Source organism: Balaenoptera borealis (genome assembly GCF_965194805.1).
Source record: "Balaenoptera borealis genome assembly, chromosome: 8".
In the NCBI taxonomy this organism is placed as follows: Eukaryota; Metazoa; Chordata; class Mammalia; order Artiodactyla; family Balaenopteridae; genus Balaenoptera; species Balaenoptera borealis.
In genome coordinates, this window is record NC_138865.1 from 16,251,567 (window position 1) to 16,276,285 (window position 24,719).

Genomic DNA, 24,719 nt, shown 5'->3' on the forward strand with positions numbered 1-24,719 from the left:
TCAACGGAAAGCTGCTAGGACTAATATGCAAATTTAGCAAGGTTAGATAATACAAAAACCAATTATATAACTATATACTAGTACTGAATAATGATAAAATAAAAATTTAAAATAGCATTTCTGTACCTTATCCCATATACAAAAATTAACTGAAAATGGCTCATAGACTTATATATAAGAACTAAAACTTTAAAACACGTAGAAGAAAACACAGGAGTAAATCTGCATGACCTTGTGTTAGGCAATTGTTTCTAAGATTCAACACCAGAAGCACAAGCAACAAAAGAAAACACATATAAACTGGACTACATCAAAACAGAAAACTTTATGCTGCAAATGATATCATCAAGAAAGTAAAAAGACAACCCAGCGAAAGGGGGGTATCTATTTGCAAATAAGCTGATAAGAGGCTTGTATGTAAAATAAAGAACTCATACAAGTCAATAGTAAAAAGACAAATATTAAAATACATTAAACTCAAACACAGTTTTACAAAATGAATAAAGATTTGAATAGAAAATTCTCCACGAATTCCCTGGCAGTCCCGTGGTTAGGACTCCATGCTTTCACTGCCAAGGGTGCGGGTTCAATCCCTGGTCAGAGAACTAAGATCCTGCAAACCACGCAGCCAAAAAAGAAAAAACAAAAAGAAAGAAAGAAGATTCTCCAAAAAAGATATACAAATAGCCAATAAGCACATGAAGAGATGCTCAACATCATTAGTCATTAGGGAAACGCAAATCAAAACCACAGTGAGCTACCACTTCATACCCACTAAGATGACTAATCAAAACCAAAGACAAAAACAAGTGTTGGTGAGGATGTGGAGAAATTGGAATACCCAAACATTGCTGGTGAGATTGTAAAATGGTGTGACTCCTTTGGAAAACAATGTGGCAGCTCCTCAAAATGTTATATATATGAAGCTACCATATGACCCAGCAATTGCACTTCCAGGTATACGCTCAAGAGAAATAAAAACTTATGTTCAGGACTTCCCTGGTGGCGCAGTTGTTAAGAATCCACCTGCCAATGCAGGGGACATGGGTTCAAGCCCTGGTCTGGGAAGATCCCACATGCCGCGGAGCAACTAAGCCCATGAGCCACAACTACTGAGCCTGTGTTCTAGAGCCCGCGAGCCACAACTACTGAGCCCATGTGCCACAACTACTGAAGCCCACATGCCTAGAGCCCGTGCTCCACAATGAGAGAAGCCACCGCAATGAGAAGCCCGCACACTGCAACGAAGAGTAGCCCCCGCTCGCCGCAACTAGAGAAAGCCTGCGCACAGCAACGAAGACCCAACGCAGCCAAAAATAAATAAATAAATAGATAAATCAGGAATGAAACGAGGACATCTACCATTATCATTTTATCCAGTATTATACTGGAGGTCCTAGCCAGTGTACCTGGATTTAAAAGAAAAAAAAAAAAAAAACCAACATAAAGACTGCCATTACTCACAAAGAAGATCTGCATAGAAAACTCAAAATAAATTATTAGAGTGAGACTTTCTGGATACACAATATGGATACACAAGCAGTATGTAAATCATCAACACTGTCTGGTCACCAGCAGTAAACAGTTGAAAAATGTGATTTGGAGAGAGGTTATTTACCTTGCCCAAAGTCACACGGCTAGTAAACAGTGGACTAGGAGGGAGTTCCCTGGTGGTCCAGTGGTTAGGACTCAGCCGGCCCCCCCCCGTCCCCCCCCCCAAAAAAATTGTGGACTAGGATGGAAACGGGGCTCCCTGCCTCCTGGGTCCAAGCTTTTAGTCCTGGGCTATATGCCTCTCTAGCACTGGCTGTACTTCTGCGGGAGCCTGTACCCCACCTTTGGGTCCGTCCCCACGCAGCGGGTGAGGCCTGAGCAGGGCCTCCTAGGGCTGGAGCCAGGGTGTCCTAGGCCCGCAGGGAAAGGCTCACCATGGGGAGGACGGAGGCCCGAAGAGAGGCCAGGGTGATGGGCTTCCTCTTTCTGTCGTCCTGGCTTGCTGGGGGCAGGATCTCCACGAGGTTCATCTCCTCTTTGGCTTTCTCCCCGAGGCAAATCTGAGAGGGGTGGAAAACGAGCAGGGCTCCTCCTCACCCAGAGGGCGGAGGAGGCAAGCCCTGTTCCAGCTGCGGGCACCGGCCAACCCCACCTGCTCCTCTGTGGCTGTCCAAGTCCCTCCCTGCTCCGTCCTTCCTCCCCTCCTTGGGGCTGGGGGGTACCCACCGTACTAAGCAACAGCGTGCAGTCCTGCTTCCCCACCTTCTGGGGTCTGAAGGTCCAAGTCGGCTTCTCCTGGCTCAGCTCACAGCCTGCGAAGGGAGACGGAGGGCGGAAGGCGTGGCGTGGCGTGCGGCGGGCAGGCTCCAGGGAGGCGCGCCTGTCTCCCTCCAGCCCTAACCGCCCCCCACCCCGGTGACGCACCCCCAGCCCCCCCGGGTGCTCCGAGAACAGCCTGGAGCCTCACTCACCCCAGAGCAAGGCCAGTGTCGCCTTTTCGGAGGTGCTGCTAGTGCGGCTGAGATTCATGATGCCGGGCGGGGGCCGAGCAGCTGCGAGGAAGGGCGCGTTACAACCCCCGGCCGACAAGGCAGCCCACACCCGAGCTGGGGACACCCAGGCGGAGCGCTCCGCCAAAGGACGGTGCTTAGATCGCCCAGAGCGGGAGAGGTGAGCGAGGGGCCCGGCTGCCCCGCCGGCCCTCCCAGCACCCCGGGGGTGCAGCGCCGGGCAGCCGCGGGGAAGGCGGCTCGGTGCCCGGTCTCACGTCCACTCGGCCCCGGGGCCCGGCCCTCTCGCGACCCCTCCTCCACCTCACCGTCCCTACTCCGCGGGCGAGGCTCACGCCATAGGCTCCTCCTCGGACCGCTTCCCTCTTGGGCTTCCTCCCTCCGGCCTCATCCCGGCCTCACCTGAGGGCCGGCCGCCCACAGCGGGCGGTTATGAAGCCTGGGAAGGGGCAACGGGAGGTGTCTCATCAGCCCCATTCCGTTCTTCCACTCTTTCCTCCTCTTCGCTCCTCAGAAGCACCTGGAGAGCTTGTTAAAACACAAAGCGCTAGGCCTCACCCACCTCCATCGTTTCCCACGGGGGAGGTCTGGGTGGGACCCAGAGAATTAGCACTTCTAACAACAGGTGCCCAGGTGAGGTGGACGCTGCTGCAGGACCGCACCGTGAGAACCACGGTCCTGACCAATAGGGACTGACTGAGGCCTGCCGCCGGAGCCCGCCCAGCACCCAGCGTGGAGAAGCCTCGCTACCAGGTAGGAAGCGCAGCCTTGTCGGCCTTTCGTGCTCATTGCCTTTCTTCTTTCTTCGTGTCCTTTCCCTACCCTCTAAGTGCGGGCCTTTTCCCAGGCCCAGAGGGCCTGACCCTCAGGGCTGTGGTCCTCGGAGAGGAAGAGCCCTGTTTCCAGAAGGATGACTTCTCCCAAGGCTAGGAAGGGGTGGAATACACCACGGGGCACTGCGAGCGACCTTACGAGGGCCAGTCATTTCACAAACAGCAGTTCACACAGCACAGTGATGCCCTTAAATGTTTGTTTGGGTGGGGGGTAGTGAAGAGGAGGAAGGTTTTCAGCTGACCACCGCCCTCAAGTAACACCTCTGTTTGGGAGACAGAAATAACCAGGAATCTCTCTCATTGCATTCGTATCCATCATTCCCATCCTGGAGACTTCTCACCTGCGTATAAGGTTCACTGATTTTCAACAAAGGTGTCAAGGGAAAGGATAGTCTTTTCCAAAAATGGTGCTGGAGGAACTGGATTTATCTTTCTGCAACCCTGATTGGAGCTTCTGCTGTGCAGGAATCAGTTTTTTTTTTTTCTTCCCTTTTTAAAATACCAACTTTATTGAGCAATAATTCATATACAAAAATGTACCACTTTAAAGTGTATAATTCGAATTTTGACAGATGTATACACCATGTGGCCATCACCACAGCCAAGTTACAATTTCTGTTACTCCCCCAAATTTTCTCATTTCCCTTTGCAGTCAATATCCTCCCCTTACTGTCCACTTGGTATCAGACACTTACCTGTTTTCTGACACTGTAGATTAGTACAGAGTGTTCTAGAAGTTCATATAAGTAGAATCATACGGGGTCTTTTGGTCTGCCCTCTTTTGCTGAGCAGAATGTGTTTGAGATTTATTTATCCATATTGTTGTTGTATCAGTAGTTTCTGTTTATTGTTGAGTAGTACTCCACAACTTGTATATCCAGATACGTGCTAGTCAGTTTTATGTGTCAGCTTGGCTAGGCTATTGCACCCAGTTATTCAATCAAACTGAGGGTGTGGCTGACACCTTCTATTTGGCAGTTGCTATTGAAGGTATTTTGTAGATGTGATTAACATCTACAATAAGTTGCCTTTATGTAAAGATTACCTTCAATACCATGGGTGGGTCTGATTTAATCAGTTGAAAGGCCTTAAGAGCAGAACTGAAGTTTCCCTGAAGATGTTTTGTGTCGTCTGCAGCTTCAGCTCCTGCCAGAGAGCTTCCAGCCTGCTCTTCCTGACAACCTGTCCTACCGATCTCATACTTGCCTAGCCACCTCTCATGATTGCATTAGCCAATTCCTTGTGCTACATCCCTGACTGATAACACCTGTTGATGGATATTTGGGTAGTTTCCAGTTGTGGACTATTATGAATAAAAATCCTATGAACATTTGAGAGCAAGTCTTTGCATGGATATATGTTTTAGTTTTTCTAGGATAAATACCTAGGAGTGGAATTGCTGGATCATTTGGTGTGCATTAAACTTTATGTGAAACTGTAAAACTATTTTAAAAATTCCTGTACCAGTTTGCACTTCTGCCAGAAATGTGTGAAAATTCCAGTTGCTCTACATCTTTGTCAGCACTTGGCATTGTCAGTCTTCTTAATTTTAGACATTCTAGTGGATGTATACAGTGACATGTGATTTTTATTTATCTTTTTTTGATGACAAATGATGTTGAGTATTTTTTCAAATGTTTATTGGTCATTTGTGTATCTTCTTTTGCAAAAATACCTGTTCAAATATTTTGTTCGTTTTAAAATTGAGCTATTCTTATTGAATTGTGGTTCTTTATATATATTTGGATGCCTGTTCTGTGTCAAGTATACGTATTCCAAAGATTTTTCACTCCCGTCTATGGCTTGTCTTTTCATTTAAAAAAATGGTATCATTTGGAGAGCAGAAATTTAAAAATTTGATGAAGTCAAATATTTCTTTTATGCCTTATGCTTTTGGTATTTTAAGAAATCTTTGCTTAACCCATTAAAATTTTTCCTGTTTCCTTCTAGAAGCCTTGTAGTTTTAGCTTTTACTTTTACAACTGTGATCCATTTGAAGTTAATTTTTGTGCATAGTGTTTGGTAAGGGTCGAGGTTCCTTTTTTTCCTCCTAAGTGGTTATCTAATTCCTCTAGCACCATTTTTGGAAAAGACTATTCTTTCTCTATTGAACTACCTTGGCATTTCAAAAATCAATTAACCATATATGTTGGTCTATTTCTGGATTTTATTCTGTTACATTGGTCTGTCTACCCTAGTGCTGATACCACACTGTCTTGACTACTGTACCATTATAGTAAATCTTGAAATCAGGTAGTTGAGTCCTCCAACTCTGTTCTTCTATTTCAAGACTGTTTTGGCTCTTCCAGATTCTTTGCATTTTCATATAAATTTTGGAATCAGCTTGTTCCAGTTTCTAAAAAAAAGAAAAAAGAAAAAGAAAAAGCCTTCTGGGATTTTTATTGGCATCCTGTTGCATGCATAGTTCAATTTGGGGAGAATTGTCATCCCGATTTTGAGACATCCAATGCATGAACACGTTGTAATCTCTTCATTTATTTAGATCTTTAATTTTCTCAGCGATGTTTCACAGATTTTAGTGTTCAGATCCAGCACATCTCTTGTTAAATTTATTCCTATGTATTTCATGTTTTCAGATGCTATAGCAAATAGTATATACTTCAAAATTTCATGTCCTAATAGTTTACTTTTAGTATATAGAAATACAGTTGGTTTTCATATACTGACCTTGTATTCTGATTTTGCTAAATTCATTTATTAGTTCCAGTAGCTTTTTTGTACCCCAAATCATGACATCTGTGAATAAAGGCAGTTTTACTTCTTCCTTTTTGATCTGTGTGCCTTTTATTTGTATATTTATTTATTTTTGTGCCTATTTGCTCTAGTTAGGACCTCAGGTACAATGTTGAATAGAAGTGGTAACAGTGGTGATCCTTTCCTTGTTTTCCATCTTAGGGGAAACATTCAGTCTTTCACCTTTAAGTATGTTGTTGGTGGTAGGTTTTTCATGGATGCCTTTTTACGAATGTTTCTTTCTAATCCTAGTTTGCTGAGAATTTTTTATCATGAATGAGTATTGAATTTTGCCATATGCTTTTTCTTTATCTATTGAAAGGACCAGCTTTTTCGCCTTTGTTTATATGGTGAATTACAGTTACTGATTTTTTGAATGTTTTAAACCAACCTGGCATTTCTAGGACCAATCCCACTTGGTCATGATGTATTATGCTTTTTTTTTATATATTTCTGGATTTGATTTGTTTATATTTTGTTAAGTATTTTTGCATTCAGGTTCATGAGGATATCAGCCTGAAGTTTTTTTTTTTTCTTCTATAATGTCTTTGATTTTGGTATCAGGGAGTGCTTGTTTCATGAAAAGATTGGGAGTGTTCCCTCTTCTATTTTCTGATTTTTTGTTGAATTCCAGGTGCTCTGCTTGAAAAAGCAGAAGCATACTACAATTGAATCATACTACAATCCACTTTCCTGTACCCTCCCAAAGTCCTGTTGATTCCACCCCTCGACCCCAGTATTTCCCAGCTCTCTCTCCACAGCCCTCGTCTTGGTTCAAATCTTTATTACTCACTAGTTGGTGAGTTAAAGATTGGTCACTAGGCTGCTTTCAAACTTACTGGCTTTTAGGATCAAATCCCAACCTCCTGTGCCCCACCCTTCATCCAGACACGTAGAGGACTGCACTCTCCCTCCGGTCATGCTGTTTTTGCAGCTCTCAAAAAGGTACAAGATGTTTCATGCCTCAGGGTTTTTGCGCTGCTTGAGTATTCTTCCCTGTCTTCTTCCGATTAGCTCGTTCCTGCGTTAACGCTCCTCTTGGTGGCTCCTCAGTTATCCCAGAGCAAACAGAGCGCGCAATGATCAACCTTTTCAGCTTGTTTGCCCACTCCCCTGAGTTCTTCCCATCCAGGGATCAAGTCCTTGAACAGTGCCTCTGTGACTATCACCGTGGATACCCCCACCGGGCACACGGCCCAACTCTGGCCTTGCCCAAGAAGAACGCCCCGGCAACCACAGAGGACACCAGCCTTCCTTTCAGCTGCCCCCACAGCCGGCCGGCGCGGGAAGGAGTTATGACTGCGCCTGCGCACAGCGGCGGAAGTGGGGTGAGCGTCGACACGGAGAGGACGCGCCTGGGGCGAGGGCCTGTGTGCGCAGGCGCGGCGGGGACGGAAGGAACGCCCCGAACCACCTCCGGGGCGCGGGGGCTTGTTGGGAAGTTGTGCCGGGTTGGGGGTGAGTTCTTTCTCTTTCCTTCGCAGGGCGTGCGGCTGGTGTCAGGGGCTTCTGCTCTTTTCCTTTTGGTAGAGGCCTGTGGTAACGATGTGAATTTAACCCGCTCAACGCAGGCAGCCCGGGGCTCGCTCTGCAGGGGCTTCACCCAAATGAAGGTGCGGTTACTCTCCAACTCCCACTTCCCATCTTCTGTAGACTCTCCCACGCCCCAGATACACATCCTTTCATTCATTATGATCTTCTCCGTGTGGCCCCGGCTCCTAAGAAGCACGTTTTGGTTGCTGGGACGAGGAGGAGGGAGTGGGGTTTGCAATAACTCAGATAAACCCGTGAGACTTAGGGACAGTAGGGGGAGACTTCACAGAGGAAGTGGGACTCTACTTTGGGTTTGAAAAGGTGAGCAACGGGCAAGAAAGTTTAGACCGAGAGGAGAGGGCCCTGCAGACGGGGTTAAAGGCACGAGGTAGGAGGTGGAGGAAGAGATGGCAGTGGCAGCGGCCTAGTTGGGTGGAAGCGTTCTCCTGCACCCAACTTGGCTGGTAGGTTATGACTTGTTTGCTTTGTGACATGTCCCAGACTGCAAGGTGTTAAAGGGTGGGGAACTGGTTTCCTGGTAAATAGAAATGATGATGGCCTGTTACATACTTCAACTGAAAAGTAGTTTCATTTCCACTAATTTTCCAGGTGAACTAATTCAGCCTTGAGGAGGCTTTACTTTCACTGCAGTGTCCTCAGTCTTCTAGAGCTGAGGAGATATGGTGTGGGTTCTGACTTCGAAGGTACTGCTCTTACCTTTGCCCACCCTTTCACTACTATCAGACGCTGAAGAGTGGCCCCTCCGAGCTTTACATAAGGCCAAATCCATTGTCCAGTTAATCAGTTTTTATCCTGGGTTTGGTTGTCCTCCAGACCTTGAATCCAGATATGCATGGACTTGCTTAATTTGTTATCCAATAGCCGGGGTTAGGAGATTCCCCACTTGTCACTCTTCATTCTTTTGTAACCCAATAATGGGATGGTTTGGGCCATACAGGCGATGCTGTTATGCTTAACATTTATTATGAGTTGTCTGTCTTCATGATTGTCAAGCAGAATTTAAAGTATAACTGTGTACGGTGCTTGTATAAGTATTGTTCACTATACTGTTTTGGAATCAGTTTGTACTGTTGAGGGATCTTACACAGAAGAGTGGCAATGAATTTGCCTTGCAAATGATGTTTTTTGCTTTTCTGTTTAGTTTTCTTTTCTGTTGCTGACCCTCAAAAAGATATCTGTCTTATAGTGGATGCTGATGAATGAACAGACAGCACCAGTCAGGCAGTTCTGAGAACCATAGGGTTTTCTGAGGAAGGGGGCATAATATTCCAAGCTTGATTTCATCCTCCATTCTGATCATTTGATGTCGCACTGTCTGGCAGCTGATTTGTTTAGTGACCCATTGACCTGAAATACACAAAAGTGGCTGACCAGTGAATTCCAGGGTATCTAAGAAACCCAAAATAGATATGATGGGCCCAGGAGACACGCTACAGAGGCAAAAATCCTCTTAGATGTTATTTACCACCTAATTGGTTGTTGTATTAATTATGGCTGGTGAGTACATTTTTATCCTTTCAAGTTTACTTTAAAAATATTTAAAGAACTAGGACTTTAAAATAGTTACAGTCATTTACATTTTTCCAGGCCCTGTTAATCAGTTATGGCTTTTGCAGTTTCCCTGTAATTATCTTTGCTTTCCTTTTCTGCTTTGGCACTTGGGTAGCTTCACATGGCAACTTAACGTTTGTAGATCTAGCTAAAAATCTTGGGTGGAGGGAGGGTTGGCTGGTGGTAGATAGGATATAGAGAGGTGTTTTGGCTCTCTAGAGTTAATTCATCTTACCCCATGACCATGGATATTTTGAAAAGTGGTCTGTTTTTCAACTTGGTTGAAACTTCATAAGGTATTAGAATATTTTTCCACTTGGGGGGAAGAAAAAAAGTTCTGAAGAATAAGTTTGTGTTTGCAGAATACAAAACTATTATTTCTTAGTAGGTTGTCATTTGTCGTTAGAAAAATGATACTTGGCTGAAAGTCCTTGCTTCTTAAAATCTAAAAACCTAAAATTTGATCCTTCATCCTTTGTCTGATTTATACTTTAGTGGGAATAAATAACCCTATTTGTTGGCAGAGCCAGCAAACCAGTATATACATACATACATAATACAGTCACATTTACTAGGTTGAGTCATGTGAAATTGCTGATAACTGATCAGAAAGCAAGGCTGTTTTCTGGGTAACCCTCTTATAACTGTCAATTAAGAAAGGAGCAGCTTCACTGTTTAAAAAGTTTGATGAGGTTGGGGAAGATTTTACCTACGGCAGTTAGTCATGACTGGACTGTCCTTAGGGCTGCACTGAGGAGACACCACCTCTGGTGAGTTTCTTCTGAAATTGTTTTTGTGGAAGGAAAGGGAGGGGTATGGGGTTTTGCTGGTCAATCAGCAGCTCAGGATAGTTGGGGGAGAGGGTTTCTTCTTCAAGTACCCGTGAGAAAGTTATTTTTTTGTCTTATTTACTGCAGAATTAGAATTCCAGGTCACTGGAACATGTGACTGGTGTGTTCTGCATATTAATGCAGCCTGACCATTTTCTATTAGGTTTAGAGATAGACTTGGCTAAGATGAATCAATTCTATTTGCCTTAAAGCTATTAGAATACATTTTTTTTTTTTTTTTTGGGCCTGTGAAATAACTTTGGGCCAGAGACTGAAACAGCAGACAAAGGTAGCAGTATGTCTAGTGGACAAGAGTGGCTCTCTAGAATCTGTGATCATTAACTCTGCATTAAGGTACAGGTAGGCGTCGCAGAACCTTAATAATTTTCAGTGTTCCTGGCAACTAAATTCTTTTACACCTAGGTACTACATAGCATGGGGGATGAGAAACAGTCCCTGTTCATGGCAGTGTTCTTCATTTGACAGTTCTGGCTCTTGAGGTCTGCCAGGTATTTTAGGGGATAACACTTATCCTTGAACTTGTCGGGGTCTAATGAGTGAAACCCAGCCCACATTAAGGAGCATATGTCAGAACATTAACTAAACTGGGATTTCTGCAATTATTACTTCTTTCTTGGTTACCACCTGGAAGCTCGTAAAGTGGCTTCACTTTTATAACTGTGGACCCAGCATATTTTTTATATACAGATATATATCAACTAAACGAATCCTGTTTTTAAAAGACATTGAGTCAGACTTAGTCCAACGAGAAGCTAATTTCACAAGGTTGAGGGGTGCCTGTCACCCATTGGCTTTTAGGAATGCATGTTTCAAACATCTTCCTGAGTGCAGAGTGAGACATGTCCCTGCAGACACACTAGACTTGATTGCTGAAACCAGGTCAGTAGAAACCACTGAAGTTTATTGGCGGTCACAATGCTTACACTGTATGCAGCAAACACCCTTACAAGTCTATCCGCGACCTGATCACGCAAGAAAGGATTCACCACACAGTCGCCAGAGGAGAAGGAAAAAAAAAATTAACAGGCTTGTTTCTGGGGGCAGAGGAGAGAAATAAAAAAAAAACCTAATTGATGAGTGTCCCATGGGCAAGAGCTGAACTAGAGATGCGTACAACTAGCAGCAACAATTGTGGAAAAAGTACAAGGCAAATAGCTTTCTCCATTAATTTTCCTCCGTAGGTTAATTTTTTTTAATATTCAAAACATTTATTATGGTTTTCATTTTATAAAAATGTATATTTTTAAAGGGGTGGGAGAATGTTAAATACTTCATGCTAGGCAGACCTTGTTATTAAGAACCCCTCCGCTGTAGTAACTTCCTCCAGTTCATACATTCACGAGTGCAGGGTACATATATAAATATCCACACGCACACATCCACACACACTGCCTCAAGGGCTGGGGAAGACTAAAAGTTATTGGCCGCACACGACTGGGCCTCAGGTGACCTCATCCAAATCGCTCAGCAGGAGAGCAACTGGCTCAATTCCTTCTCTCTGGTCTCCACTTGTACAGAGACCAAGAACCCTAAATCATCGAGTTACATCTGGCTTTTAAAAGCAAGAGGCGTATGTCTGAGGATGGGGATAAGCGAAGTGGGAAAGAGGAGGAAGCTAAGAACACCAAACACTTTTAGCTGGAGTTGTCTGTCACCGCAAGAGGCCAAGGGACCTAGGGCAGCATCTAGGTAGAAGGGGGAGGGATGGTGCTCCGCATGGCTTAGAGTTCCTAATAACAAGGGTGATACAGTAACAGGAAGTGATAATTTGGGGGGCAAGGAAAGGGTAATAAGAAAAAATATACATTTGGAATTTTTACTTTTTTTTTTCTTTTTTTTTTTTGCCTCTCTACACTGTGTCACTAAATATATCTCTGCACGTTCACACATCCTCGTCCAGTAAAGCTTCAGGCCACCAGAATACACATTTTTTCCTCACTCGCATACATAACCCCTCACATCAGCATTGGTGCACTAGACTCTGTAAAAATTTTTCAGTCACACTTTGTTTTTAAACTTGAGTCAATATAAACCTTGTTCAAAATGTTATGAAAAAATGTACATGTTTATACAAGGCAGGTTGTGACAGGACACTGGGGTTCTTTCCCCGTGGGCGGCCCCAGGAGGAGGGGGCTGGAGTCTCACACATTTGTGTCTCTATCTCCTCCCACCACCCTTCCCACCCAATCCCCCAGGAACCAGCAGCGCCCTGCCCCCCTAGTGAGTGCACTCACACCCCTATTCCCTGGGGAAGAAGCTAGCTGACCTTTGCCATTTTCCCCACACCCCTGGAGGAGGGGGCCAGGATCAGTCAGGCCCTCTCCGTTGTAATTGTTCGCCCCTCTGGGCCAGACCAAAGGGACGCTGCTCTGTACAGGTAGAGTCCAAGGAGGTGTCAGCTCATCATATCATTGCTATTCACGCCGTAACTGGAGTTCTTCATCGAGTCGTTGACTTCTCGACGGAATGCCGACAGATTCTGGGTGAACCTACAGAGAGGATGCATGTAGGTTGGGGGAGCAGGGTGGAAGGGAAAGATCTTTGCCTAAAACGTTTCTAGCAGACAAGTGGCTACTGAGAGGCAGAACGTATGAATCGGTTCTGTTTCTAAGGTCAGTTAATCTCAGTCTTAAGACTTTAAGGGAAAGTTGGGCTAGTTTTGCACCCCTTTCTACTTGACAACTTCATGGCAGGCCTCGAGATCTGGTCAAATCTGGGGCTCTGAGGATCACCTTGGGTTCATGGCAGCACAAAAGGAGCCTCACTGACATAGAGACGGGAAGTAACCCTCACGAAGTGAGGGCTGGGAGAGGATGAAGCTGTCTCATTTCTTAATGCCAAGAGACCTGTGCTGTCCAGTATGGCAGCCATTAGCCACACGTGGCTGTAGACTACTTGAACTGTGCTCAGTGCAACTGAGGAACTGAATCCAATTAAAAGAAATTTAAAATTCAGTTCCCCAATCGCACCTTAATTAAAATGCCGTATTTTAAATTAATTAAAATTAAAGAAAATTTAAAAATCAATTTAGAAAAACCTGACGTTCAATTCAGTTATTGGACAACTTCTAAGTATGTCTGGAACACTTGAGTATGGGAATCTAATTGCAACTGTAAGTTTTACGAAATCTAAATACAAATCAAGTATTTCCGATGAAAATGTAGCATATGAATTGAGATGCCCTGTTAAGTGTAAAATACACAGGATCTTGAAGACTTAGTACAATAAAAAGAATCTTGAAATTCTCAATTTAAAAATATTGATTACACATGGACATGATATTATTTTGGATACATGGGTTAAATAAAATATATTAAAATGAATGCTGTCTGTTTCTTTTTACCCTTTTTAGTTGTGGCAACTAGAAAATTTAAAATTACTTTGTGGCTTGCTTTTCTATTGGGCAGTACTGCTTTAGACGGCCTCTAAAAGACTTTTAAGGAGTCTCCCTCATTTCAGTGATTTGAAAAGTAACACTTGCCTAGGGTTTCTTGCCAGAGCCTTCTACACTCACCTGTCTCTGTTTTTCGTTAGAAGATTTCGCTCAATGCCTTCCATCAGGTTTTCGAAACACAGATGCATAGCCTGCTGCTTCTCTGGTGGCTGGCTGTTCACGATACTGTTCCTTAGGTCAGAAAAATACTGTAGGGCAAAGTGGGGGGGGGGGGCAGTAAGGAGAGAAGATGGGGAAAGGCTGACTAGCCCTCCATCATCTGCAGAGTGGAAGGAGTGTTCTCCTCCAAGAGATGGAATATCTATTAAAATTGGATACTTGTGTTTTTTAAAGTTCAAGCAAGCACCTGTAGGATAATACATCTTTATCTTACTTAACAATCTAGAATTTTAAATTTGTAAATGCTATGAGGGTCATCTGATCCAGATTCTTTTATAGGAATCTCTAGACTTATGTCTGTTTACGGCAGAGCTGGAACTAGAACTTAGGCCTTAGGTGCTCTGATCTCTAGGTATCTTCTCTTCTTGTCACACTTCCTCATCCTTTCCCTTTTGTCTGAACTGCCACAGGTGCTGACTTCTAACCGTTAAGTGATTATATGCTGTTCAGAGCATGAATAGGACATGCTCAGAAAATGGGCCACTTTCCCTCTTTCACCACCGTGGGGTGTTGCTGTAAGTGTCTCTCACAGTGCCCTGGACACCAGGGAGCTGTCCTCTTACCTTTTCGTTAAGTAGTATCAAGCCGAGCAGGGGCCGGGACATAGACCACTGGTTCCTGCAGTCTTCGAAGATGATGATGTTCAGCACCGTTGACAGCATCTGGAAATGCAGAATCTGAGGCAGTGACCTAGTGTGTGGCTACTCAAGACAGAATTACAGATTCCAAACAGAGGTGTTTATTAAGTTGAAGGCCTTTTCTACCTAGAGTAAACCAGACGAGTATTTCATGAAGCTTCATTTAAATCCTCTATTACAAGGTAAGTTTTGTTTCTAAGATATTTCCTTTTTTGTTGTTTAAATTGGTTTGAAAATTCAATTAAAAATGGGCCTTTCCAGTTAACCCTGAGTTTTGTGGGTAATAGGATGGGTCAAGTAAATGATTATAATAGGCAAAATCACCTTGCACTATAGCTCCCAGGATCTTTTCTCAGAAGAGAGAGCTTGATAATGATAACATTTTGGGGACGTTCTCTACTCCTTTAGAGAACAATGTAGACAAAGATGAGATTGGTTAAAATATTATTGGCTAAAAGTCTACTTCCATTGATTCTTTTTCCTTATGTATTTTTACCCGGTATATTCCTGCAAATCTTATTTGTGAAAAGATGTTGCATACAAATAAAATAATGGTAAACATACGGTTTGATCTCCACGTAGTCAGTTATCTCTTTTTGTCCTGCACTCTTTTTTTTTTTTTTTAAATTGAAAGCGAAGGTGGTACAATCTTTTTTTGGCTGCGCCATGAGGATTGCGGGGATCTTAGTTCTCCAACCAGGGAACGAGCCCACGCCCTTGGCAGTTAAAGCTTGGACTCCTAACCCCTGGACCGCCAGGGAATTCCCTGTCCTGCACTCTTGTTTCTGTTTTGCAAGTGGCAGTACAAGTGTTACAGCTGGATACTGCCAACTCATGCTCCATTTACAGCAGTGGATGAGCAAAGTCACTGTCATGGAAGGAGGATAGTGCTCATGGGACAGGCCCAAGGCATGGAGGTTAGTGTGACACTCGGAGAACAATTCAGAATTTGATTTTTTCAGATTTTCTATATCCATATCCAATGATTACTCAGGTAACTGAAAATCCACCGCAATTTTAAGGTATAAAATTCACCTTGGCAGCATTAACCAGGTGAGATGTTAGTCAAACTCTTCATCTTGCTTGGCCTCTCCTCTCTCACAAGAGAGGTTCTCCCACCGTGGGACACCCACACTGCCTCCGACCCCTCATGCTCCTTACCTGCTGGATCATCTCCGGATGCTGCTGCATGATATGCAGAAAGCGGTCGCTCTCCTGGTTCAGCGGCGTCGTCCTCTTCTTGGTGCTACGTGAAAGCTGCTTGAAGAGGTATGTCACAATGTGGTCCAGGCAGGAGCAGCAGCCTGTGCACACCATGGTGTCTGGAAGAAAGACGGGGAGGGGTGGAATAGAGCAGGGATGCTGAGCTGCTTATGGTGACTCGGGTGAACGTGAGTTGCCCTTAGCTGAGATCCCACAGAGGCCCCCAGTCAGACTGGGAACTGTGGTCAGTGCAGCCAAGACCACGGCTTGGGATGCTGCTTATTAACCTCTCACCCTCATCGTACAGCAAGGTCCAATTCTAAGTCTGAAAAAGAGTCTGTCATAATAGATAATAATATAAACAATATTGAAATTATTGACTCAGTATGATATGGATTTATGTCTTCTGCTTCATAATATCAAATAGCTTACAATACAGCAAGTACTTTTATTGTGCTAGACATTGTGCTGAGGACTTTATAGGTTATCATCTCTATTTTATCCTCTTGAGAACTCCAGGAGGTAGGTGTTCCATTTCACGAATGAGTAAACTGAAGTCTGGAGAGGTTATGTGACTTGCCTCAAGGTCACACTGCTAGTCACTGGAAGAGCTGTGATTAGAAGCCAAGTCTGAGGTGTGGGCCTATACTCTGAGTTACCTGGGTGATTGTCACTAAACCCAGCTTAATACAGCCTATCAACACCTACAGTTTGTCAGAGTGGGGCACTGTAATATTTGTTTATCTATGATAGCATCTCCGGGGGAGTGTGTGGTGGGAAGCTGCAGACTTGTCTATTCATTTTATTAAGGGGACACTGCAGCACAGCCTGCAGACAGAGCTGACTAGGTGAGGCACAGGCCACAGGCCTAGAAGAGTAAAGCATGCTGCTTCCGTTCATGCAGAGGTCCCTCTATTTTCAAGAAGCTAAAAAACAGCCTTCAAAAGCAGGGTCTGATACCCTGGCTGGACTGTTCTAGATACGGCTACGCCCCCTGCTGGAGGTAAGTGCGTATCAAAGAAGTGGCCCAGAGCAGAGGTGTGGCTAACTCACCACGATAGACAATCCAAAAGTCATTCTCTGTGCATCTGTAATATTTCGTGATGATTTTGCAGTTGACTTAATCTTCCTATTTATGTTTTGCTCAGCCTAAGAAAAAAATGTACTGTATTCTCTGAACATACACACTGACTCAGATTGCTGGAACGCAGCTTGGTAACAAAATGGTTGACAAGAACCAGGTAGAATAGGATGAAAAAACTTACGGAGCTAGCTGTGTAAAACCTTCCACTGCCCTAAGGATAGAACCCACGTGTACTGATATGGCTTAAGGGCAGCCTTTGTGATCTCCAGATTTGCCCCTGCTTCTCTCTCTCCCTCCAGCTTCACTTCATTCCTCCTCTTCTCTTCTGCACGAGTGTGCCAGCCATCAGGATTTCCTGGTCCTTTTTTGCCAGCAGGTGCTAGTACTTGCTGTTCTTGCTGCTAGGGTGCTTCTCCCTCCACTAATCTGATAATGCCGGTTCAGCTGTCAGCTTTACGCTTTGATACCAACTCTTTCAGCCAGCCTTGCAGGACCCTACCTCCTCAAAGCCAGGAGTTTAGGTATTCTTCCCGAGCCCTCCCACAGCACTCCGTACTTACCCTACTGCTGTGTGTACATAGGTTAAGGGTGGTAAACAGGCAGTTGTCTGTTTACATGTCTGTTTCATCTACCAGATAAAAAGCTCCTAAAGGACAAGGACTGATTACTGTATCCTTAGTGCCAAGCACAGTGCCTGGTCCATAGGAGGGCATCACTAAGTATTTGCTGGATGAGAATGTACCCATCAATTATACACTCTGTTGTTAGGATGAGCTCCCCAAAGCAGTCATCCTTTTGGATACTGGGGCAAGATTCTCCCTTCTGTTTAGTTAAGTGGTAAAAACCAACCAAGCAACTCACCCACCCACCCACCCATCCAGGTGCTTACCAAGTGCAGTAAGTCCTTCAGAAATGGAAGAGAGAATATACATGATGACATGAGGTTCCAGGCTTGCAATAAAGTTCATGTGGTCCTGGGTCAGGACTTCCAGTAGTGAATAGTAAGACTGGCTGAGCTTGGGGTAATCCTGTGGGAGAAGGAGGATGAAAATCAGCTTAGGTGCTGCGTACCTCAGCATGTGTGGAGCAAGATCTCAAATAAAATAGCTTAGCTCCCTTCAGATGGCAAGACAGAAGACCTAGGTGGAGCCAGCTTCTAGTTCTTCACAGAAACATTCAATCATGGTCTCAGCAGAAAAAAAAAGAAAGACTGACATGACGTCGGGCTCGGATCCTGTCAACGAAGCTTAGGGCTTACCAGGAGGTCGCTGTGGGGAATAGAGAGAAGCAGCTTGATGAAGGTCTGTAGAGCATTGTCCAGGGCGTCATCCCCATAGAGACGGAAGACTCCAAAATTGACGTAACTCCCACTGAGAGCAGCCTTCAGCATGGAGAAGCAGATGGAGATGCCCTTGAGCTTCAGTGCATAGACCTGATCCTTCGGGACCTCTCCTAGTGTCAGGATGCGATTGCCTGAGTAGACAAGATATATATTTACTCAGTCATGTGGTAACTGACAGTTCACATACCGCCTCAATCCTCTTGGCACCAGCTGGCGCTGTGACACAAGCGTACGAGACCCGCACTGCAGAGTGTGGTGACTGAGCTGGAACTCACTTCCAGGGTTCTGCTCCTCTTAAGCACTTACCATACATTGTTATCATCTTGCTGGTTTCTCTGAAGAGTAAGATGCCATTGGGGGAAGAGACATCAAACTGGAGTCGCTGGGATCTGAGCAGAGAACAGAGGAGACAAAGTCAGAGGTATGTTGCTGGAACACTAGGCTACTTCAGGCTCTCCCCTGAGTACGTTAGGTGATACTTTTTGCACAAAGACATGCAGATTACTTATCCTAATGTGAAATAACCAAGTTAACCCAAGATAACCAGTGATGTAGCTTGTATCTTGAAGACCAACATACTAGATTCAAGTTCTGCTGCTCAAACTGAAAACATTTAAAAGAAACAAAGAAAATGAGGCAGTAGATAAAATTATTCTCTTAAAATTCTCAATTTGCTTCAAGTTTAGCTTTTATCACAGCCACTTCTCGGTCGTACTAACTCACAGCCCTTCAGACTTTAATCTACATTCACCTTTACAGCTTCAGTAGCAACTGAAGGAGGGGTACGAGCATCGTGTCCCCTTTAGAAGAGGAAAAGCTGTAAAGGGACTGAGAATGTTACAAGGGGAGTGAGGCCAGGAGGGCAAACAATGTCAACAACCTGAGTTTGGGTTCCTGACTGTACCCTAGACCAGAGCTCCTCCTCCTTGGTTTGTTCTACTGCTTAGTGAGCGTCACTGACCTCACGGCTGGTAAGGTCTCAAACCCAGAAGTCCTCCTGATTCTTTCTTCCTCCCCTCCCTACACAGAATCCATCAAATCCAGCTCTACAATATGCCCTGAACCCACCCGTCTCCTATGTGGTCCTTCTGCTTCCACTCTTGCCCCTGTAGTCTCATTCTCCACGTGTAGCTAGAATGACACCTTTAAATAATGTCAGTGATACCATTTTAATTCCTGCTTAATATACTCCAGTAGCTTCCCGTGTAATGAGAGTACACGCCATCCTTCACTACTGCTGTACTAAGTCACCACACGATCTGTCTGACTCGTCGCCTACCTTGACCTCCCCTCCTTCACCAGGCTCCAGCCAGTGGCATTCTGCTGTCTCAAGTCCCAGCAAGTTCATCCCATCTTGGGACCTCTGCACTTGTTTTCTGTTCAGAGTGCTCTTTCCCCTCATCCTTGCAGGGATACCCGAATCTTTCTGCTCATTCATATTACCTTCTCTGAGAGGCCTTCTCTCCTTCCAATTCCCCTCTGTTTTATTACCTTATTTAACTTTTTTCATAGCACGTATCACTGTCTGAAATGATCTTCCACACTTTTTTTTTTTTACTGTCTGTCATCCCCCCAGAATGCAACATCTAAGTGGGCAGAGGTTTTGTCTGGCACAATCGATATGAAAGTGCCTAAGTGGCAAAGAGTAGATGTTCTTAAATGTCTGTTTTATAAATGAATAAGTCTTAACTGTAAGCCTCATGGGAGGCTATAGCTTCTATGAATATTACCCACTTCTTCACTAAGATAGTTTTAAAAATTATTAATTCTCAGGGTGCCTTAAGAGGCAGATACAGACCTGAAATTCTAGTGAAGTCAAGGTGCTGGAGTTTTCTTTCCTTTCCATCCCTAAGTTGCTGGGCAAATCTAAAATGTGGTATTTTGGAAATCTTTCTCACTTTTAAGGTAAATCTTTACCAATCCAGCTGTAATCTGCCCAACAAATCCCTTTCTGCAGAAAGAGTGTTCTAACGTGTCTGCATCCCTCAACAGTCTCTATAAAATGTGAACTATGGAATGTGATGGACGTGGCACCATCACTAAATGTTAACTTTTATACACGTGGGCAGGGAAATCAGAATTTTGGTTGCCAAATTCACTTCTCTTAAGAGTGGCTATCTTGAGACTCTTTTTAAAGTGACTTATTTCCTGCACGCAGCTATGGCTTTGTGTGGTTGGGGACACCCTTCTTTCAAACGAATAAAAACATACACTATAATCTTTTAGAGGTTTTCAAATTTTGATAGCAGTGAATCTTAATATCTTCCACAATCTGCTGAAAACACTAGATAAAGCAAATTATCTTAGGGATCTCTCAGATAAAAGGGCAGTTGTACCCTTTGAAAATCTCCCTGCTTACCTATTATGAACCAATTCAGCCATTAGCTTGAGCACAGGTGTGGTACAGGCTGGATCATGGTACCATAGCTCAATTGCCCGCTGGAGAATTGGCATGTAGGATGGGTAGCTGTAAATGAAAAGCTAAGGAAGAATTCTGAATCAAGAAAGGTACAGAATTTAAAATAATTTCTCAGCACTGGTCAAGCACAAACTGCCAAATTATAGTTCTCTAATTTCCTGTCTCTTGCTTGCTAATCTTAAGAGTCTTTCTAACCAGAAGGTGCTAAAGCGACCGTGTGTCCTTTAACTTGTAATAGGGATCTAACGACACACTGTAATTTACATAATTCCTTTCTTCTGAGGAGCACAATATATTTCATATTGTTCTACCCTCTTACCACTTCTGTAATGTGACAGGGAAGCAGCTAGTTCCTTTACATAACTATCTGAGAAACAGAGGCACTTAGATTTGAAGTGATTTGTTCAAGGTTATGAAGTTAGTAAGGTCAGACTTTCCAATTCCTAGTACAGCTGTCTTCTTTTGGTAGATTGAAATGTCTCTCTTTTCTAAGTGTAGCAAAATTCACATGCAACAATTCCACAGGCATTTATAACTGGGACCAAAAGAGAAACTGAGAAGCCACCTCACTCATTTCCCAATCTCAGTGACCAAAGCAGGCAGCATCATATTACTGGACCACTATGGAATGACAGCTTACAAGACATATGGCAGGCCTTTTGGGTAACTCTTCACCTTCTTTTGCCTCACAACTCCTTCCCCCCACCTTCCCGGATGACTTCATCACCCATTCACACTCCAGTCAGGGCTTGCTGTGGTACGCTCCTAGTCTGAGTTAGGATACATCCATTCAAACAGCATCATGAAGCTGGTCTTGGCATTGAAGGCGAAAGCTATCCCTCTCAGGTCTCTTACTAGGCCAACTAGAGTTCGCTGTAGTAGAAGGCAAAAATATGTTAAGATACAAGAAAGACCAAACCTATAACCACCTGATGGGGATTTCACATATCTGTAATCAAATTCTTCCTCCCATCATTCAACAAATACTCCTTCCCAAATATTCTCAATCGATCTCTTCCATACTAGAATGGAATCTTTTCACTTGGAAAGTTAGTTTTGGAAGCTTTTTATACCAAGAGAAAGGGATGGTTCTTGGCCCATCACGGCAAAAATAGAGGCTGATAAAATTTTAAGACATTAATGTGATAAATCATATGTAAAAAGTAGAAAAGCAAAAAAGCTTATTCAAGAAGAGGTAGGGAAAAAAAAAAAGGCAAAAAAGTACATACAAGAAGAGGGAGAAGAGGCATATTCCTAAAGGTCTGGTCCACATCTAATTACAAAGGTGCCAGTGCCACAGGAATGCAAATGCAGACTCCGCCAGAAGCAAGACAAGAGTCTACAGGTATCTGCCCTTTGGTTGGGGTGTCTGGAAATAAGACTGATGTGCCGGATCTTGGACCTATAAAGTACTAATACTATACTTTTACAGAAAAAGAGTGAGACCCAATGAGGTCAAATAATTTGCCCACAGTTGTGCTGGTAGGTAGCAAGAGGGCCAGGATTAGGACTTATAACACCAAGACTCCAAATCCAGTGCTCTCTTTCTCAGTAGAACTTTTACTAGTGGGCTCTGAACAGCTATAAAACCGCTTTCAAAAGCTAACAATCATCAGTAGGCACAGTTGGGTATCCTGACTCATTTATCAAAAATGTCTGCACTTCTGCTAACAGTCTGCTTTAAGCAAACAGTTCTATTCCTGAACAGATACCATAAGCTCAATTTTAAGTCTGAGACACGGGCAATCTAAAGGACTTGTTATATGAGGCATGACAGATACGGTGATGGTTGTAGTTCATGGCCAAGGTGGTTCTTTCATTAATTTTACTTGTTTTTTGATGGGGGAAAGGGCTGATATTCACTGATATCCCTCACTTATCCTTGACATTGGTTGATACTCTATCCTGTTATTGATCTGTTCCACATTAACCTTAGCTTTGAATGGTACCCATCTCAGACCCCAGAACACTGGAGTAAAGAGGAGAGAGTTGGGCAAATGGTGTTGCTCTCTGACTTCCCTGCTAATCTGGAGAGAGAAAACTAAGAGGCTTTCTAAAGATGAAAAAGGAGAATTTTAGAATGTCAGGTAAAGTCTGGCATTTTGGGGGGCAATACCCCTGGGCTATTTGGTGGGTCTAAAATTCAGTATCAGTGTCATTATGAACACTGCAAAAAAGTCCTACAAATATTAATAGTCTAGTGTTTTCTGGTTTTGGTACAGAGATCTATAGGTAAAGAGAGCAGGTGTGCATGAAGTAAAAAGATGAGGAAAGCAAAAAACCAAGAAACGACCATTCTGACAGCCAGAAATCAATAACTAAAGGTAACTTTAAAATTCCATTTGTATGGAAATTCACAAACCCTTCTAAATGACTCATGGGTCAAAGAAGAAATCTTAATGGAAATTAGAAAATACAGAGAACTGAATGCTAATGAAAAATGTTACATATCAAAACTTGTGGATTCTGGAGACCTGTTCCACAACAATATGAATATACTTAATGCTACTAAACCATTCACTTAAAAATGGCTAAGACAGTAAGTTTTATGTGTTTTTTATGCCAATTAAAAACAACAAAAACAAAACCAAAAAACACTTGTGGAATAATATACCTAGAGGGATATTTATAGTTTTAAATGATTACATTAGGAAAGAAGGGCTGAAAAGTTAAGAAGTTACAACCACAGAACAACACCAAGGAAAAAGTATGAAGATAAAGATTAAGGGTAGAAATGAATGAAATACAAAACACAGATAAAACGGAGCTAAAACAAAGCAAAAAGTAACAAATCTCTGGCAAGATAGCTAGAAAAAAGAGAGAAAGCACTAATAAGCAGTACTGAAAATGAAAAGCGGGCATAACTAAATATACAACAGAGATTAAAAAGGCAATGAGAAAACATATAAAGTAACTTGATGCTAATACATTTAAAAACTTAGATAAAAAATCCTAAGGGCTGTTTAAGAACACACTTCAACTAAAAATAGAGTTTATAAACTTACACTGGTTCTTCTATTTCAAAATCCTTGGAGTCCAAGAGATTGAGTAGAAAGCTAAATTAGTGGAAAATGTATGGATAAGCACTATTTTCTGCAGTGTGACCCAATCTAGTCTCTCTCAGGGACTGCCCTCAACCAGAAGCGATCAATCAGTGGGTGAAGGACTCACCTTTGCCTCTTGCTCGTTGAAACTATTAGTACTAAACATCTGGGCCACAGCCTCAAACGCCGCTGTGAGCGGCAGCATGAACTGCTCATACTGATCTTCATCCTCTCCTGCAAGGAAGACAACCTGGGCTGTGACCCCAGTACAAAAAGATGCAAGGCTGTGTACGCATGGAAAATAAGATGGTATGACAGATGAGCAGACCCAAGGATAATCCAGAGGGGTCCCTTGATAATCCCGATAGGTACTAGTAGCAATTTCAGAATACAATGTATGTATAGAAATAATTTTTAAACTAGAAAAATCGTCACGGCAGAAATCATCTAGTCCAGGGATGACCCAATTTTTTCAATACTGAGATTTAATATCGGAGATTCTGATGTGTACAACGTACTGTGTTGCTTATGTTTCCTTAATTGAGAACTATAGTCAGTTGAGAAAGGACTGAGGCTGGGGTATGAGAACTAGATGAGACTTGAACTTGAATCAGGCGCTTGTGGAGGCCCTTCTTTTTATACCTTTCTTTTTTTTTAAGTAATCTTTCGTAAACATAGAAGGTTTTATAATGTAATTTTAGTAGGATTAAATTTAAATAGCTAAAAAATTATGATACTATTAAGCTTCAGTTTATAAGTTGAGCCCAAACTGCTAATATCACAACCAGGGCCAGAAAGGTGCTTAAGCCCTCCTGGTTCACATGTGCCAGTGAAGTGGGTACTGAGGAGTGCTGGCCGTCTCAGGTGGGTTGCACCTCAGTGTGGGAGAAGGGGATTATCTGGCCAACAAGATGCATTTAGGAATCTCAATTCTCAGTTCCCTTATTTTGTAGATGAGAATTATGAATAGAATTTTAGAACCACTGCACATCAAATGAAAACTTCAGACTCATACTGTTTTTCTCTTCCAGTTACTGGGACCATGATAGCATGATCTGTTCTTGGTGAAATCAGACTGTTATTTCAGGTAGTTTTGTTACTGTTGAAACAACAAAAAAGACCTCCCCCACATCTAGTTTTCTAGCCTCAAGTGAAAATTTAGAACCATGCCATATTACTTCACGAGCCTCTAGGATTTATTGCAGTACCTAAATCCACCATGAGGAGACGCCCAAGTGCTGTGTAGAAGGTAGTTCGACATCGCATGTCTGTCAGGTTGGACTGATTGTTAATACCCAAAAATGAAAAGTGCTCGCTCTATAGAAAAAA

At 43.3% G+C, this 24,719-nt stretch overlaps 2 protein-coding genes across 5 annotated transcripts in view; both read right to left on the reverse strand.

Moving 5' to 3' along the window:
- NPM2 (nucleophosmin/nucleoplasmin 2) overlaps window positions 1-7,317 on the reverse strand; it is a 20,115-nt gene extending 12,798 nt beyond the window's left edge. The window contains exons 1-4 of one of the 4 annotated variants that reach the window (XM_082401733.1): window positions 2,907-7,317; window positions 2,466-2,546; window positions 2,221-2,306; window positions 1,929-2,054 (exon numbers count right to left, since the gene is read on the reverse strand). In XM_082401733.1, the coding sequence (XP_082257859.1) occupies window positions 1,929-2,054; window positions 2,221-2,306; window positions 2,466-2,523 (270 nt within the window). In that variant the 5' untranslated portion in view covers window positions 2,524-2,546; window positions 2,907-7,317. The other 3 variants (XM_082401736.1, XM_082401735.1, XM_082401734.1) reach the window with 3 other exon arrangements.
- A 3,610-nt stretch (window positions 7,318-10,927) lies between these two features.
- The window catches only part of XPO7 (exportin 7), an 87,150-nt gene continuing 73,358 nt past the window's right edge, over window positions 10,928-24,719 (reverse strand). The window contains exons 18-28 of the mRNA XM_082403045.1: window positions 24,599-24,707; window positions 23,518-23,624; window positions 21,131-21,219; window positions 20,287-20,394; window positions 18,234-18,316; window positions 17,844-18,058; window positions 17,475-17,613; window positions 15,460-15,620; window positions 14,224-14,322; window positions 13,562-13,689; window positions 10,928-12,536 (exon numbers count right to left, since the gene is read on the reverse strand). Coding sequence (XP_082259171.1) covers window positions 12,443-12,536; window positions 13,562-13,689; window positions 14,224-14,322; window positions 15,460-15,620; window positions 17,475-17,613; window positions 17,844-18,058; window positions 18,234-18,316; window positions 20,287-20,394; window positions 21,131-21,219; window positions 23,518-23,624; window positions 24,599-24,707 — 1,332 coding nt within the window. The 3' untranslated portion in view covers window positions 10,928-12,442. The remainder of the gene's footprint in view (window positions 12,537-13,561; window positions 13,690-14,223; window positions 14,323-15,459; window positions 15,621-17,474; window positions 17,614-17,843; window positions 18,059-18,233; window positions 18,317-20,286; window positions 20,395-21,130; window positions 21,220-23,517; window positions 23,625-24,598; window positions 24,708-24,719) is intronic.